The sequence below is a fragment of the Aspergillus pseudoviridinutans genome, assembly GCF_018340605.1.
Source record: "Aspergillus pseudoviridinutans IFM 55266 DNA, scaffold_7, whole genome shotgun sequence".
NCBI classification, from domain to species: domain Eukaryota; kingdom Fungi; phylum Ascomycota; class Eurotiomycetes; order Eurotiales; family Aspergillaceae; genus Aspergillus; species Aspergillus pseudoviridinutans.
In genome coordinates this window covers 177,861-193,551 of record NW_025091287.1, presented here as the reverse complement: position 1 = coordinate 193,551, position 15,691 = coordinate 177,861, and the positions used below count along the sequence as shown (strand labels likewise).

At 53.2% G+C, this 15,691-nt stretch overlaps 4 protein-coding genes across 4 annotated transcripts; 3 read left to right on the top strand and 1 right to left on the bottom strand.

Moving 5' to 3' along the window:
* Window positions 1-946: 946 nt before the first annotated feature.
* On the top strand, window positions 947-7,951 carry Asppvi_009365 (type I iterative polyketide synthase; the record flags this gene model as incomplete). Its single annotated transcript, XM_043305222.1, has 1 exon — window positions 947-7,951. The coding sequence occupies one exon, from the start codon at window positions 947-949 to the stop codon at window positions 7,949-7,951; it is 7,005 nt and encodes a 2,334-aa protein (XP_043161157.1).
* Window positions 7,952-9,032: 1,081 nt separating this feature from the next.
* On the top strand, window positions 9,033-9,941 carry Asppvi_009364 (uncharacterized protein; the record flags this gene model as incomplete). Its single annotated transcript, XM_043305221.1, has 1 exon — window positions 9,033-9,941. One exon carries the CDS (start codon window positions 9,033-9,035, stop codon window positions 9,939-9,941), a length of 909 nt encoding a protein of 302 aa, XP_043161156.1.
* A 369-nt stretch (window positions 9,942-10,310) lies between these two features.
* Window positions 10,311-11,465, bottom strand: Asppvi_009363 (uncharacterized protein; the record flags this gene model as incomplete). Its single annotated transcript, XM_043305220.1, has 1 exon — window positions 10,311-11,465. One exon carries the CDS (start codon window positions 11,463-11,465, stop codon window positions 10,311-10,313), a length of 1,155 nt encoding a protein of 384 aa, XP_043161155.1.
* Window positions 11,466-13,567: 2,102 nt separating this feature from the next.
* Window positions 13,568-14,244, top strand: Asppvi_009362 (nitroreductase family protein; the record flags this gene model as incomplete). Its single annotated transcript, XM_043305219.1, has 2 exons — window positions 13,568-13,873; window positions 13,924-14,244. The coding sequence occupies 2 exons, from the start codon at window positions 13,568-13,570 to the stop codon at window positions 14,242-14,244; spliced, it is 627 nt and encodes a 208-aa protein (XP_043161154.1).
* Between the last annotated feature and the right edge of the window lie 1,447 nt (window positions 14,245-15,691).

Here is a 15,691-nt window from a genome sequence, read left to right as displayed (position 1 = left end):
CACACGCACACACATATATATATATAGATGGGTAACTGTGGACGGGCCGACAGATTGGGGTGCCGTAACGTACGATGCGTGAGGCGGAGGCGTGCTTACCACCCCTGCGGCCGAGCCCTGAACCCGGACTTTCAATTCCCCTTGACTTGCTCACCACCAATCGGTCCAGTTTGGGAGGCTTACGATTGCTGTGGCCATCGGTCAGTCCGGAAACAACTGCGTCGGACCACCTCGAAATAGCTATTGCGAGTTGTACCGAGGAGTTGCTTCGATGCGAAACTCCCATACTCGTGTGTCAATTTGAGGTTTGATGCAGGTCCATAGTGACACCGCATATATGCGTATGCTGTGTGATTTCAGTACGATGCCGTGTAGATCAACACCATATTCGGTGTTTCCTCCATGTCCTTGCCATGTGCTTGCCACGTGCTTGTCATCGCTGGGATACTGAAGCCGTTGCCCCTGCATATCAGACGGCCAAGAGTCTTCCACCTTTAGGAGATTGTGTGCTTTGCCTTCCAGCATTCGGGATTCCGTCTGCGCACTGGAATAACAGCGCTCACCCATCGTGCTGACGGTGCTGCCTCGCTTGCTGTTAGTTTGTTCCGAAACTCCGAAAGCAGGCCTCAGCTGTAAGCCTCCTTTCTGCACAAAAGTTATTGCGGTAAGCCTCCAATGCTTATTCTACACGAGGTTGGGAAAGATAGCCAATTAAAGCATCGCATGTACATACATACACATATATAACTATATAAAACAAGAGAAGATGGACATTGTCTTAGCTACGAATCGGGGATTTTAAGACACATACATAACCCTCCTTAGTGTTCTTGACACTATTTCTTATTAGATCAGTATATCCCGCGCGACTGACATTCAATCATTCACTATTCTTCCTGTTTTTCCCTGGAAATTAATCCCCCATCACACATCACATTAAGCAACGATGATGACCCCCCCTACCTCCTTATCAAACGTCCGTGAAGCGACGAGCTTCATTTTCGGAGGACACATCGGGCCACAAAGCAAAAACTCGCTGGAGAGACAGGTGCGGCAGATCGTGGACGGGGCAAATGGACAATGGATCCTGGAGACCTTGGCCGGCTTGCCCCGGTACTGGGAAGCCCTGACAGAGAAGATCCCCGAAGTGGCCAGCACAATGCAGGGTGCTCGTCTGCTCGCCGATCTCAATTTGTGGTTTCGACATGGCCCAGACTCTGTGGAGTCGCTGGCTGCAGACGCGGAGATACCAGATCTTTGGATCGGGGTTCTGATGGTCGCTATTCAACTGGACCAGTACTGGCGCTATCTGGAGTTTCGATTCAACGGTCCGACTGGAAAAGGTGTGGACGACCTGCAGGCAGAGCTGGTGAAGCAGCAACAGCAACAGCCTGGCGGAAGCAACAAGGCCGAGACAGTGGGTTTCTGTGCTGGCATGATCGCCGCCGTCGCCGTCGCCAGCTCCCACAACCGACAGGAATTTGAAAAGTACGGCGCCGCGGCGTTACGCATCGGCGCGCTGATGGCGGCCCTGGTAGGAGCCACCGAGGAGTGGACTAAGAGGGTCGGCAAAGGCGGGTCCGTCTCCTTGGCTACGGCGTGGAGAACCCCTAAGCAGGGCGAGGATATGGCGCGCATCGTCTCGAAATTGTCTCCGGATGCCTACATCTCAGTACTCTTTGACGAGTCCCGAGCCACCGTGACGGCGTCGGAGCGCCTCGCGTCCAAGCTGGTCAGACAGCTTCGGGCAGCTGGCGTCACGGCCATACCGCTCGCCTTCAAGGGTCAGCTCCACACACCCACAGCAGAGCGGGAACGCCACACCGAAGCTTTGATCGAAGTGTGCCACTCGATGCCTGAGCTGCAGTTCCCGGACGCTGCCCAGCTGGCATTGCCCACTTACCTCGACCACCCGGAGGGGAAGCAAGTCTCGGGGGAAGAAGTCGACTTGGTTGGTATGGTGCTGCGCTCTATCCTGACGAAGCAGTTAAACTGGACAAGCACCGTCTCGAAGCTTGCGGCCAACAAGGAGGACATCTCCCTCATTGCCTATGGGCTCGACCGCCCTCTGCCGCCCACCATTCTGCGCGCCTTCGGTTCGAAGCAAGTACACTTCGAGGATGTCGAGGAGGACATAAACAAGTCAATTGTGCACCTGCACCAACAACGACAAAGCAACAATGACACGGCGAACGGCTCCGATCCTGTCGAAGCAGTCCAGGTCGCAGAACCGAGCAGACCCAGTGTCAAGCCAGAAGAAGATTTGGAAGATGTGGTTGCGATTGTGGGCATGTCCATCAAGGTTGCGGGTGGCGAAGACCTGAACGAGTTCGAGCAGATGCTCAAGACCGGCGAGTCGCAGCACGAGGTCATCACGCGCGAGCGGATGACCCCCGACATGTTGTTCCGCGACAATGCCGACCCGGACAGGAAGTGGTATGGCAATTTTATGCGCGACCCGGATGCTTTCGATCACAAGTTCTTCAAGAAGAGCCCGCGCGAATCAATGGCGATAGACCCGCAGGGCCGGCTTTCACTGGAGGCGGCGTACCAAGCTCTCGAACAGGCCGGGTATTTCAACGAGTTGGCCTCGACACGCGCGGCTGAGCTTGAAAGACGGAAGCACATTGGTGTTTACGTCGGCCTCTGCTCCTACGAATACGATGTCAACATCCATTGCCATCCGACCAGCGCGTTCACGGGGACGGGGGAGCTGAGAAGCTTCATCCCCGGGAGAGTGTCACATTACTTCGGATGGACGGGCCCATCGTTGACGTTTGATACAGCATGCTCGTCGTCGACGACAGCCCTTCACATGGCCTGCCGGGATCTGCTGTCAGGCGAAGTCCCGGCGGCGCTCTGCGGTGGCGTCAATGTCTTGACCAACCTGCAATGGACACAAAACCTCGCCGCCGGCAGCTTCATCAGCCCGACAGGCCAGTGTAAACCCTTTGACTCTGATGCCGATGGTTACTGCCGCGGCGACGGGATCGCCTACGTCTTCCTGAAGAAGCTATCAACCGCCATGGCCGACGGGAACACGATCCTGGGGACCATCCGCTCTACAGGTATCAATCAGAACCTCAACACGACGCCACTGTTTGTTCCCAACGTACCTTCGCTATCGACACTATTCAATGATGTAATCCGCAAAGCTCGCGTAGACCCACGTGACATTTCGCTGGTCGAGTGTCACGGCACTGGCACACCCGTCGGAGACCCTGCAGAGTGGGAAAGCATACGGAACGCTGTGGCTGGTCCTCTACGCGATACTGCTCTGCCCATTGGCTCGGTCAAGGGTCACGTCGGCCACACGGAGGGCGCGTCCGGCCTCATCTCCCTCATCAAGGTGCTCATGATGATGCGAGGCAATTTCATCCCTCCCCAAGCAAGCTTCAAGAGCATGAATCCCAATATCCATGCGCAGCCGTCAGACAACATGGAGGTTGTCACGTCGTTGCGGTCCTGGCCAGGGGACCGAAAGCTGGCTCTGCTCAACAACTATGGCGCCTGCGGATCCAATTCGAGCGTGGTGGTTGCTTACTCGGCTCACAAGCCTGCCAAAACCTCCTTGGCCGGATCGTCGGCTCGACTGCCCTTCTGGATCTCAGGCTTCGATGTCCGCAGCATTGCAGCGTACAGCACCGCGTTGGCTCCCTATCTCCGCTCACACGCTGGGCCCGAAGATGGACAAGCCAAGCTTGCTGATGTATCGTTCAACATGAAATGGCAATCGAACCCCGGCTTGCCTCAAGGGCTGATCTTCAGCTGCAGTTCATTGGACGAGCTACAGGACAAGCTTGCTAAGGCATCCGCGGCTACCAAGGAGACAGCTGCCAGCATCGGCATTGCGCCTGTGAAGCCTGAGCGACCCGTCGTCCTATGCTTTGGGGGCCAGGTTTCGACATTCATTGGCCTCGACCGCGCAGTATATGAAGGTGCAGCAGTGTTGCGGCATCACCTGGATAACTGCGATGCCGCCATCAAATCTCACGGCCTAGACAGTATCTACCCCGACATTTTCGCTTGCGAGCCTTATCAGGATGTAGTCAAGCTCCAGACAGCCCTCTTTGCTATGCAGTATGCCTCAGCCAAGAGCTGGATAGACTGTGGGCTCGCCGACAAGGTAGTATCCGTCGTGGGCCATAGCTTTGGTGAGATAACAGCACTCTGCGTGGCGGGCGTGCTGAGTCTGGAAGACACAGTCAAACTGATCGCTGGTCGGGCTAAGCTGGTGCAGAGCGCTTGGGGACCTGATCCGGGCGCCATGATGGCCATCGAGGCTGACGAGGCGCTTGTGCATGATCTCCTGAAGGAGTCAAACCTGGGATCCGACGGATCAGCTGGCATCGCCTGCTATAACGGTCCTCGCAGCTTCACTGTCGCTGGATCGACCAAAGCCATTGACGCCTTTGCCACCACGCTGGCTGGAAAAGGCAGCGCGGTCGAGGGCGTCAAGAGCAAGCGTCTCAACGTCACCAATGCCTTCCACTCCGCATTGGTAGAGAGCATCGTCGACCGCCTCGGAGAGGTCGGCAAAGGAGTGACCTTCCACGATGCCGTCATTCCAGTAGAACGTGCCACCGAGCATGGCGACCCGGCGGCCCGACTGGACTGGACCTTTGTCGGCTCCCACATGCGCCAGCCAGTCTTCTTTAACCACGCCGTACAACGGCTCGCAAAGAAGCATCCGCAGGCCATCTTCCTTGAGGCGGGTTCCAACTCGACCATCACGGTCATGGCATCGCGTGCACTTGCTCAGACGGCGCCAACGCATTCTGATGGGCTCCACTTCCAATCTGTGTCCATCACCAACACCCAGAGGGGCATCGACAGACTCACAGATGCAACTGTAGATCTCTGGAAACAAGGCCTACGTGTGTCTTTCTGGCCACACCACCGGGTACAGTCGGGAGAGTATGCGCAGCTCCTCCTGCCGCCATACCAGTTCGAGAAGTCGCGACATTGGCTCGAGCTCAAGTCGCCAATCGAGCAGGCTATCAAGATCGCCCAAGACATGATCGGAAGCAATGGGCTGCAGCTGGCGGCGGGACAGGCACAGCAAGGACAAGTCGATCCTAAGACCCTTGATCTATGGACCTTCATCGGCTTCCAGGACCACAAGAGTGGCACCACCAAGAAGAAGACAAAGCTGGCTCGGTTCCGCATCAACACGGCCTCAGACAAGTACCAGCGCCTGTTCGCGACCCACGTTATCGCCAAGACGGCGCCCATTGCTCCAGCCACGCTTGAGATCGACATGGCCATCGAGACCCTTTTCAGCCTGAATCCGCAATGGAGACCGAATGGCTTCTTCCCGGTAGTCCGCGATATGCTCAGCCATTCGCCTATCTGCGCCGACTCGACGCGCGACTACTACATCGACCTTGAGCCGCTCGACAAAGCCGAAACAGAGTGGTACTGGACCATCCACAGCGTCGGCGCTTCCCCTGCCGACGACAAGCACGCTGAGGGACGCATCAACATGTGCTCGCCATCCGACCCGGCCGCTCTCCAAGAATTTGGACGCTGGGAGCGCGTGGTCAGCTACGCCCAGTGCCAAGCCGTTCTGGCGTTGGGCGCGGACGATGAGGGCGTGGAGGCGCTCCAAGGCCGCAACGTGTACCGAGCCTTCGAAGAAGTGGTCGACTTCGGCTCCGTGTACCACGGCGTGCGGTACGTGGTGGGCCGCGACGACGGCGAGAGCGCGGGTGTCGTGCACAAGCGCCACGCCGGCGACACCTGGCTTGATGTCCCCAAGGCAGACTCGTACGGCCAAGTTGCGGGCATGTACGTCAACCTGCTGACGGACATCCCGGCCAGTGACATGTTCGTTGCCACGGGCCTCGAGCTGGTAATGCGCTCGCCAAAGGCTCAGACTGTAACTGACGGCCGTGAGCATGGTCCTGGTGTCTGGCATGTACTCGCTCGCCACGCGCGCCAAAATGAAAAGTCCTACGTGACGGATGTCTTCATCTTTGATGCCTCAACGGGTGCCCTGGCTGAGGTTATTTTGGGCCTGAAATATGTCCGCGTTCCCAAGGCCACGATGAGCAAGATCCTAGCGCGGGTTACGAAAGATAAGTCGTTTGTGAGAAGTACCGCAGCGGCTCTGCCATCGTCTGCCCGACCTCTTGCCACCCTTGACGGGCCTACCAACGCCGCTAGTCCAAGCTCCCAACCGGCGCCGCCCCAATCCCGTCCCAAGGCAAAGAGAACCAACAATAAAAAGGCAAAGCCTGCCAGTGGGCCGCGCGATATTGCAAACGAGGTGCGCGACGTGGTCGCCAGCGTTTCCGGCATCGATGCCAGCGAAATGACCCTCGACAGCGAGATGGCTGACCTGGGCATTGATTCGTTGATGGGCATGGAGCTGGCGCGCGAGATCGAGAATACCTTCCACTGCACGCTCGACCACGCTGAGACGATGGTAGCCACCAGTCTCCGCGAGTTCGTTGCCTGCGTGTCGAATGCTTTGGCGAGAGCCGGAGGTGGGAAGCACGTGGAAGAAGAGGATGACGACGAAGATAGCGACGATGACACGGCAACCGAAGAGAGTGATCTTGCGCTCTCAGACTCGGGGGACGAAGACACAACCTCTGATATCTCTACTCCGGATGACGCCTCGGACTTCACCAGCAAAAGTCAAAATTCGGTCAGTGATTCACCTGTCCCAGCGGCGAAAGTAATTAATAGGGGTGATGTAGCAGCCCGAGAGGCAGAGGCACTGCGCCTAGTGGCAGCCTACACGACCGGTTGGGGGTCGGCCGCACTTGAGGCTGCGGCGAAAGGCACTGTCAGCACCCGCCCCAGTGCTGGAGCTGTGGTGGTCGTGACGGGCGCTTCGGGCAGCCTTGGGTCGCACATTGTTCAAACACTCGCCGAGCGGCCGGATGTCGCAACTGTCGTTTGCATCAACCGCGCCATCAGTGACGTACCCGCCGACAAGCGGCAGGCGGAGGCGCTATCTTCGAGAGGCATCGAGCTGTCCCCAGCCGCACGCGAGAAGTTGCGTGTATATGGTACCGACACCTCCAAGCCAAAGCTCGGTCTATCAGACGAGGAGTACACCTGGTTGGCGCAGTACGGCACCCACATCATCCACAACGCGTGGCCCATGAGCGCCACGCGGCCACTCAAAGCTTTTGAGCCCCAGATTAAGGTGATGCGGAACCTGCTGGACCTGGCGCACGACATGGCAGTAGGAAGCGAGCCGCGCAAGATCGGTTTCCAATTCATCTCCTCAATCGGCGTGACCGGCTTCTCGGCCGAATCCAACGTGCTTGAGCAGGCGATGCCCATGGCGGCGGTGATCCCCAGCGGCTACAACGAGGGCAAGTGGGTGTGCGAGCGCATGCTCACCGACACGCTGCGCCGTCACCCGCAGCTCTTCCGGGCCATGGTGGCACGGCCGGGCCAGATTTCCGGGTCGACCACAAGCGGCTTCTGGAACCCAGTCGAGCACTTTGCTTTCGTCGTGAAAAGCGCTCAGGCGCTCAAGGCGTTTCCCGACCTGCGAGGTGTGCTGCATTGGCTGCCCGTGGATAAATCCGCCAGCGTCATGGTCGACCTGCTGAATATCGACAATCGCGATGATGCGACAGAGGCGTATCCCATCTATCACGTCGACAACCCCGTCGGCCAGCCGTGGAAAGAAATGTCAACGGTCCTGGCGGCTGCGCTGGATATTCCTCCCCACGGCATCGTGCCCTTCGAAGAGTGGATTAAACGGGTTCGCCAATCGTCTCTCTCCCCGGCGGAGAACCCGGCCGCCCTCGCCCTGGGCTTCCTCGACGGCCACTTTGAGCGCATGGCTTGCGGTGGTATCGTTTTGGACACGCAAAGATCAAGTGAGCATTCCAAAACAATGGCCACGGAAGGGCCAGTGAGTGCTGAGGTGGTGCGGTCCTATGTGTCATCTTGGAAGGCGATGGGTTTTCTTAGTAATTGACATGGTTTCTTAAACTTGAGTTTGTGTTGTTCTTGTTTGGATATTCTTTCACCTATAGCATATAGAAGAATTCGAATTGGCTTCCATGATTTCCACAAAGAGCTCTGTTCTAATCCCCTTGCTACAGACATCGCTAACCAATTACGTATTACAAGCCCCGTTACATCAGTTGTGTGAGCAGCTACTAAAGAGATCTAATGCCTATGATGGGACTGATTGAACTGAAGCCACTAGCTGCCTAGAAAACCTTTTGAGATCGTGGTGGTATTGCATGAATCTAGGAGAGACTTCCAACAATCTCGTCTTCATCCTCAATGTGATCAAAGACAGGTGTCTTCATAGTATCCACACTCTTGTTGATGAAGAACTGCTGAATCAGCTTGTTTCCAGTGACATAGATGTCTATGAGCTTCATTATTAAATTCAACCAGGTAGCCATAGCTATGGTATTGTTGGAGATGCGGCAGCCAGCCCTAATGGCATCATACCGCACATCTTAGTGCTCTTTAAATGTAGCAGCAAGCCTGTTGCTTGATAGGCCACCAGAAGAAAAGGCTCAGGTGAACGGGTTAGCTAATGCCAGGATATCAATGACACTGTTGTTGGACCCAGCTCCCGTAAATAGGGTGAACTTATGAGCTGCATCACCAACACTATGCAGCCACCCTGTCTCTGATTATTGACCACACCCTCCTCAAAGTTGATAAGTCCGCATTTGATCTTCTGTGCATACATCTGACCCAAAGTTATCTGATTGGTGAAGTTATTGTCAGTATACAGCCGCAAGGCGATACAGGAGTGTGGATACAACACGGACTATTATAACTCCACGCTGACCAGCCTACGGAATTAACATTGCCCGCAAGAGAGCAATCAGGGAAGCTAGAGCCTGTCTAAGCGGAATAATGGCCACTTGCTGCACAGTTATCAAGCCTATAACTGGCATGTTGCAAAAGGGTGCGCACCTTATGGTACACAGCATTCTATAGCCCTCCTCTCAGTCCCACAGCGCAGCCTCCAAGTGTGGCAGAATATTAGTATTCCACTATAAATAACACCCTTCTGTGCGACTTAGCCCGTCATGGTCGGGCACTACGATCATGCCCAGAGCCCCCAGTCCGCTGGTTCTGGATACCTCAACATGAAGGACACAGCGACGATCCACCTGCCGCGCATTCTCTGTCTCCACGGCGGGGGCACCAACGCACTTATCTTCCGTATGCAGTGCCGTGTGCTTGAGAAGCGCCTCGGAAGATCTTTCCGTCTCGTCTATGCACAGGCTCCATTCACCAGCGTGGAACCTGGGCCGGATGTAACGTCTGTCTACAAGGACTACGGGCCTTTCAGGGTCTGGCTCCGTGATCACCGCATGCCTGGAGTCTGGACGTCCCGGGATGTTGCTGCAGGAATCGACGCCGCTCTTGCGCTGGCCATGGCTGCCGACGACGCCAAGGGGGCGACAGGAGACTGGGTTGGCCTATTGGGATTCAGCCAGGGCGCAAAGGTGGCAGCCAGCATCCTTTACCGGCAGCAGAKGTGCGGGGTGACCAGCTTCCGGTTCGCTGTCCTCTTTGCCGGTCGTGGGCCGCTGGTCTGGCTCATGCCTGACCTCCCCCAGCCGCAAGGCTTGGTCGACGCCGCCACACCGTTTACACATCCTGCTCCTCCCTGGCTCACTTTGGGTTCCGACGAGCACATGTTGCGGCTGCCCACGATCCACGTCCATGGGCTGAAAGACCCCGGCCTGGACCATCACCGAGACCTGCTTCAGGAGTACTGCGACCCGCTACAGGCCACGCTCTTGGAGTGGGAGGGCGGCCATCGCATGCCTATCAAGAGCCGAGACGTCGAGACGATCGTCCACCAGATTCACAAAATTGCACAGGAGACAGAGTCTCCGTACCTGATGACCAGCTTGGGTGGCGTGATGTTTAGAAAAGAACGCAAATGGAAGGCCAGTCGAGAAAAGGTTCTCAATGCAAAAGATTAGCGTGTACACGAAGCACAGTTATGGGATGGCGTAAAAAGGAATAGATGGGATAACATGGAAATGATAGATCGGCAAAGACAAGGGAAACAGAATATAATGAAATATAAAGCCCATTACCTGGTGCGCTCTTAAGGCGCATGCCCGAATCTTGTTTGCTATGACAGTACCTTGCAGCTTTGACGGACCTTTTCACAACTCAGTCAATGACCTCACTATTCAGAGCGCGACTTCACACCTAATTCTCTCCCGCGTAGCTGACTGAAAATGACACTGCACAGGAGGATGCACGAGATCTTCACATGCATGATGGTGCCGATATCCACATCTATTGTCAATATACCAGATATTTCTACAATGTCATTTAACTAGTCAGAAAGACACAAATGTCACGTCAGGATATGCTACAGAAGGGCCGCTCAGCATATCCGACGTGTGCCCATAAACAAAGTACTGCAGTGCGGCAACGGTGTATGAAGCAATCACATTCTTAGCCCGCAAACCACCTATCGTCCCAATAAGATCGGCCTGAATAATTTGTCTAACTTCGTCCGAGACACACAGAGCGTCGGCAAGCACTGGAAAGTCAGAAAATGTATAGTGTTTGGACTGTGCAAGTTGTAGCTCAAGTTTCCATCCTCGTAAATGTGTCCAAAATGTTGCCCAGCTGGGCTCTGTTGCCTGCGTGTAGTTTGTGTGACCGAAAAGCAGGAACGGACTCGAGAGTCCTTTGTCCACGGCAGGCCCCCATAGTTTACCATCTAGATTGATACCCCCAACAAACCGATTGTCAACCAGCATTGTCTGCGCTGCTGTTGCTCCGCCGAGGGAATGACCGAGGATCGTTACTCGATCAAGAGAGAGTAGACGCACATTTCCCTGTAACGAGGGGAATATGTCTCTGATCACTTTTTCGTCGTGCATTTGATCAAGTAAAAAGACCATGTCCTTAACACGAACGTTCAGTGCTGAAACCCATTCTGTTTCGGTACTGATGTTGGCGAGTATTCCGAGAACCGTGCGGCCATCAGGATATTCTACGATGTCAGCATCGTACGGGTGATCGACGGAGACAACAGCAAATCCGTTACTGGCAATTTCTCGAAGCAGCAATGTGTACATCAATCTTGAGGTTGCCAGTGCCGGTGAGAAAAGCGCTACTGGGTAATCTCCGTAATGACTGAAAGTCGGTGGCGGCTGCTGTGTCTGAGTCTGGATACGAAGGGATTCGAACGTTCCTGGAGGTAGTGCAAAAGGCTGGAAATTCACGTCTTCATACCTGGCTGTTGCATTGGGGATGTAAGATGTAGAGGGTACACTTCCACAATTGACGGGTGCAAAGGTGGTGACCATGATAGAACGTTTACCTCCTTTTGGGTCATAGGGATCGGTTCGAGATGTGTCAACTAGTTCACTTGCATGAAGCGTGACATCGCATGGTCCGGTGCTTGAAGGAAGAGGGACGATTGCCGTTTGGCCGAGACTGATGAGAAAAATATTAACGGACCATAGGATGGCCCGAACCATTTTGGCCACTCTCTGACGATGAAGATGAAAAGAAACATCCGATGGAAGGCAACTATCCTGTATTTATACTTGACTAATCCGAGACACTGGCTGATGGCCCAGTTCCTATATAGTTATTGCCTGAGTAGCCAGATGGCCATCAGCCATCCCTTCAACTGATGGGTCCCGATGCCCTGTTGTGGATCTCCAAGGAGCCGTGCGGTCGACGATTGGGCGAACTTGACGTTTTCTTTGCTTGCTATCGCCGTCTTATTCCTGGCAAGTGGATCTAGAGGAGAGGATCAGCCTTACAGGAGACTAATACCGACGACGACTCCTCACGACATCACTCATGAAATTGCCTATCTGTGATGCATTGCTGCACAAGTGATCTATCATGTACTTAGAAGCCACGTGGTAACATTGGAATAACTATTCTAAGCTCATAACAAACAAGCCAGTACAAAGACACAACAGATTTTGAAGTAAACTACCAGGTAGCTACCGTTTGGTACGTAACCAGAGAGGACCGTAAGATAAATCTTCTCTTGATTCCACTGGAAGCTGGACGCCGCGTGAGGCATTTAAAGGCGTTTGCGGTATTTTCACTATTGGCCTCTATCATCGGGCTGTGTTTTCGAAGATTCATCAACTAGGTGTAGACAAACCGGAGAGACTGACGATGACGACAACTGGATGCCACGTTATTTGCGACCAGGCAACCAAGAGCCATACTGGGCCGCCGCGGCTGTGCAACGTAACCTTGGAGGGGGCGGACGGAGCGGGACATGCGGCATCGAAGGAAGATCGGCACATTGTAGATACGGAGGCCGGCGGGCTTAAGAGAAGAGCAAGACACACATTCAGAAAGAGACCGTAGCTTCGTAGCATGATGCACAATCACCCCCTTGGGGCAAAAGCGAGAGTATCGACACGAAATAGGCAGGAAGCCGCTGTGGCCTGAATCACCCCAGTGGTTCTTCTCCTAAGTGACATGCATTGCAAGCTCGGCGTCGGATCGAGCGGCATCGCCATTAACAAGAAAGGGCCAGTGCGTTAGGCTAAAAGCCAAGGCAATCACCGGCGGGGGAGAAGTAGCGACCGGAAGAAAGGGGCGGCGCTGTGTGCAAGATAGAGGAGTTGAGGAGAGGGAGGAAAGAGAAATTAGGTCAGAAGGGCGCGGTCGGGTCTTTCATGTCGGAGCAAGATGGGAGGAGGTTAGACTGACAATGGAAACACTTACTTTGTCTAGGAATTCACAGTTTTCGCTATTACTTATAAGAAACAATACCAGCTCCACTGACAGGGGAACATACTTCGGATATACTTTAGTAACCAGTGTTAGAAGAATGCTTTGCAGGCAATGACATTGGTTTCGAGACGTCCTGTATCATGTGTATAGTTATCTTACGGCCGGCGGTTCGGGTCTCTCGCCATTTCGCAACAGTTGATAAGATCAATCGTTGCTGGGTTGGGATGCTTGTACGTATAGACCTTTTAAAATAGACTGATTTTATGACTAGACTTTGAATACATCAGCCCCGCTGCATATTAGTCACAGGTGGGAATAAATAAAATTATCAAACATTTGTTGGTCAAGGCAATTTCAGGAATCACTAGGAGAAACGGCCTCGCTGCTATAGGCCCTAGTAGTTAACTTATTTGAGAGAGTTTGTCAGCTTTTGAAATAACGGAAACACGTCGAAGAAGACGATCCCCTGTTTACTGGCTCGTTTATCCAAATAAACGATGATCAGTGAGCTGAAGAAGACGCGCCCTCAATTAATTTTCTCCTTTGTGCTATATTATCACCTTGTGGTCTGTCCTCCGGGGAAACGTTCCTGAGACGGACTTTCTATCCCCCGCAAACGAAAATCAGGCAAAACAGGGGCCAATCACAGTGATTTGCTGCACAGTTATCATGGTCGCAGCAAAACGTAAGCCGCCTCATCGCCGGCATGAGTGATTCCTGTAAGCATGGCGACTGAGTAGCATTGGATACCTTTGCGGCGATCATTGGGCTGATATCTCTGGGGCCTCTGGCTGGCGTGGGTCGTAGTATATATATATCATGAGGCGCATCCCAAGACTGACGGAATAACCATTGCCCACATTCTGTCAAGATGCCTTCCATCACGGCTGACCAGTGGCTCGAAGCAGCAGCTTACCGTCGCAGTGTTCATGGTTTAGCAGGAACCTCCAAGCTCTCGGACGAACGAGTCCAAGAGATCGTCTCCAAAGTCCTTTCCTTCGCCCCGTCGTCCTACAACACTCAGCCTGTCCGCATTTCGCTCGCTTTCGGGGAGAAGCATAAGGAGCTCTGGAGCATTATCCTCAAGGAGGCTGAGCCGGTCCTGACGTCGATCAATCCTGGTCTCTGGCAAAAGTTGGGTCCCGTCTTCCAAAGTCATAAGGCTGCATATGGATCCGTATGTCAACAACTTTCGTGACTCACACGCAGACTTCTAATAAGGTCTAGATACTCTTMTGGGAGCGTGGCCAGACGACCAAAGAGGCCGCAGAGACGCACAAGGCGACCGGCCATATGTTTGGCGAGTGGGGTGATCACACTCAAGGCATCCACCAGATCCTTGTCTGGACTGCCCTGGAACTAGGGGGAGTGGGCGCCAACCTGCAGCACATGAATGCTATTCCGTCCATCGAGGCAGCCATAAAGGAATTTGCGGGTGTCCCTGACGATTATAAACTGAAGGCCCACATCAACTATGGAGATGAGCAAGCTGCTCGTCCCGAGCAGCCGAAGAAACTGCCCATTGACGAGACACTGACGATTCTCTGATCAACACGAGCTCAGGCGGTGTCGCCGAACATTTAATGAGCTTGGTCAGCCAGATTTGACCGTCCAGACTGTCTGGTCTGAGCACTTTCGTGCCTCTAGCGGAAGCATTGGACCTCGATTGGATACTTTCGAGCTCGCCCACAGGAAAAGTAGAATTGGGTACGGGACACTTGATTATGAAGCTAGCCAGCATTCAATATTATGAACAAGAATTACACTAGATTCAAAGAAAGCCATTAAGTCTGGGCTTCACCACGACATACAATACATGACCCACTAGCAACATTTCTCTGAAGTGGCCAAAGCTGTGAATAGTTTGATTGAGGCCTTTAGATTTTGGCAGTTGACCAACTTGTCCCAGCCTGATCTTTGGTTCTGCATGCGGTAGATATTAGAGATAAGCTCGCGTGAATATGCGTTGCCAATGCAGCCTGGAGCTCCATGGTCTTTGCTGCAGCAACATGGTGAGCAGAATGCTTTTGAAAGGGGAGTCACCATCTGACGCATGCCTTGCTTGGGGCATTGAGCAGCCAATTGCGCCTGCAGCCTTTACAACAACTTTGAGCCTCCAACACGATGCTTGGCAATGCCTGCGCCGGGTTCCTGGAACTCTGCATGAACCGCATGGTAATTACGTTTGACTAGGATCCATTGACTAACCTAGATCCAACAACCTTATATCAAGCGTACAGGCAGGCTGGGTTATCGTTCAGCAAGCAGCGCTTCGTCAATACTTTGAGATCTATTTGAACCCGACTTGATCTAGCCATGGCAATCAGGAGAGAGTTTCACCCCGAATTATTGTTGTTGATTCATACCCCAACCCCTTGTCTGGGGCGATATGAAGGATGCTACTATCGCTACTTTTATACATACATATATTTAGAGAGACCCATCACTTCCTAATAAACTTAGAGCCCCATCAGGGCCTGCAGTGGCCTATGCCTGGCATTATATTCTATAGCCCTCATGGCTTATAGCTTTAAATTATTTCATATGCCTCATAAAGTCGAGTACTATACCTGAGGTACTATTATCTTCTATTGTATCTTTTAAATTATCCTCCTTAACCTACTCCTCCCGGCATATCTAATATATTATTAAATACCCTTCTAATTTTCATCTATAATCCCTAGCATAGCTAGTCCACTAATATGTATACTACTATTTCCTTTACTCTATGTATATACTTATTATCTATAAATTTTTACTGCTAAATAGGTAGATCTTAAGACAGGCATTATTAAAGCCTATTAGCTTAAGAGAAATTAAGTAGCACTTCTGCATGTTCTATAAGCTGTAATATACTAGATAATGGCTCCATATTGGATGAATTATAGAAGAGAATACTACTAAGTATTTACAATAGGCTCAGACATATATCCACTGTACACTTGCTTCCGATCCCAGACCCAGTTGGCTATATCTCCTGGGAACTCTAAACCTC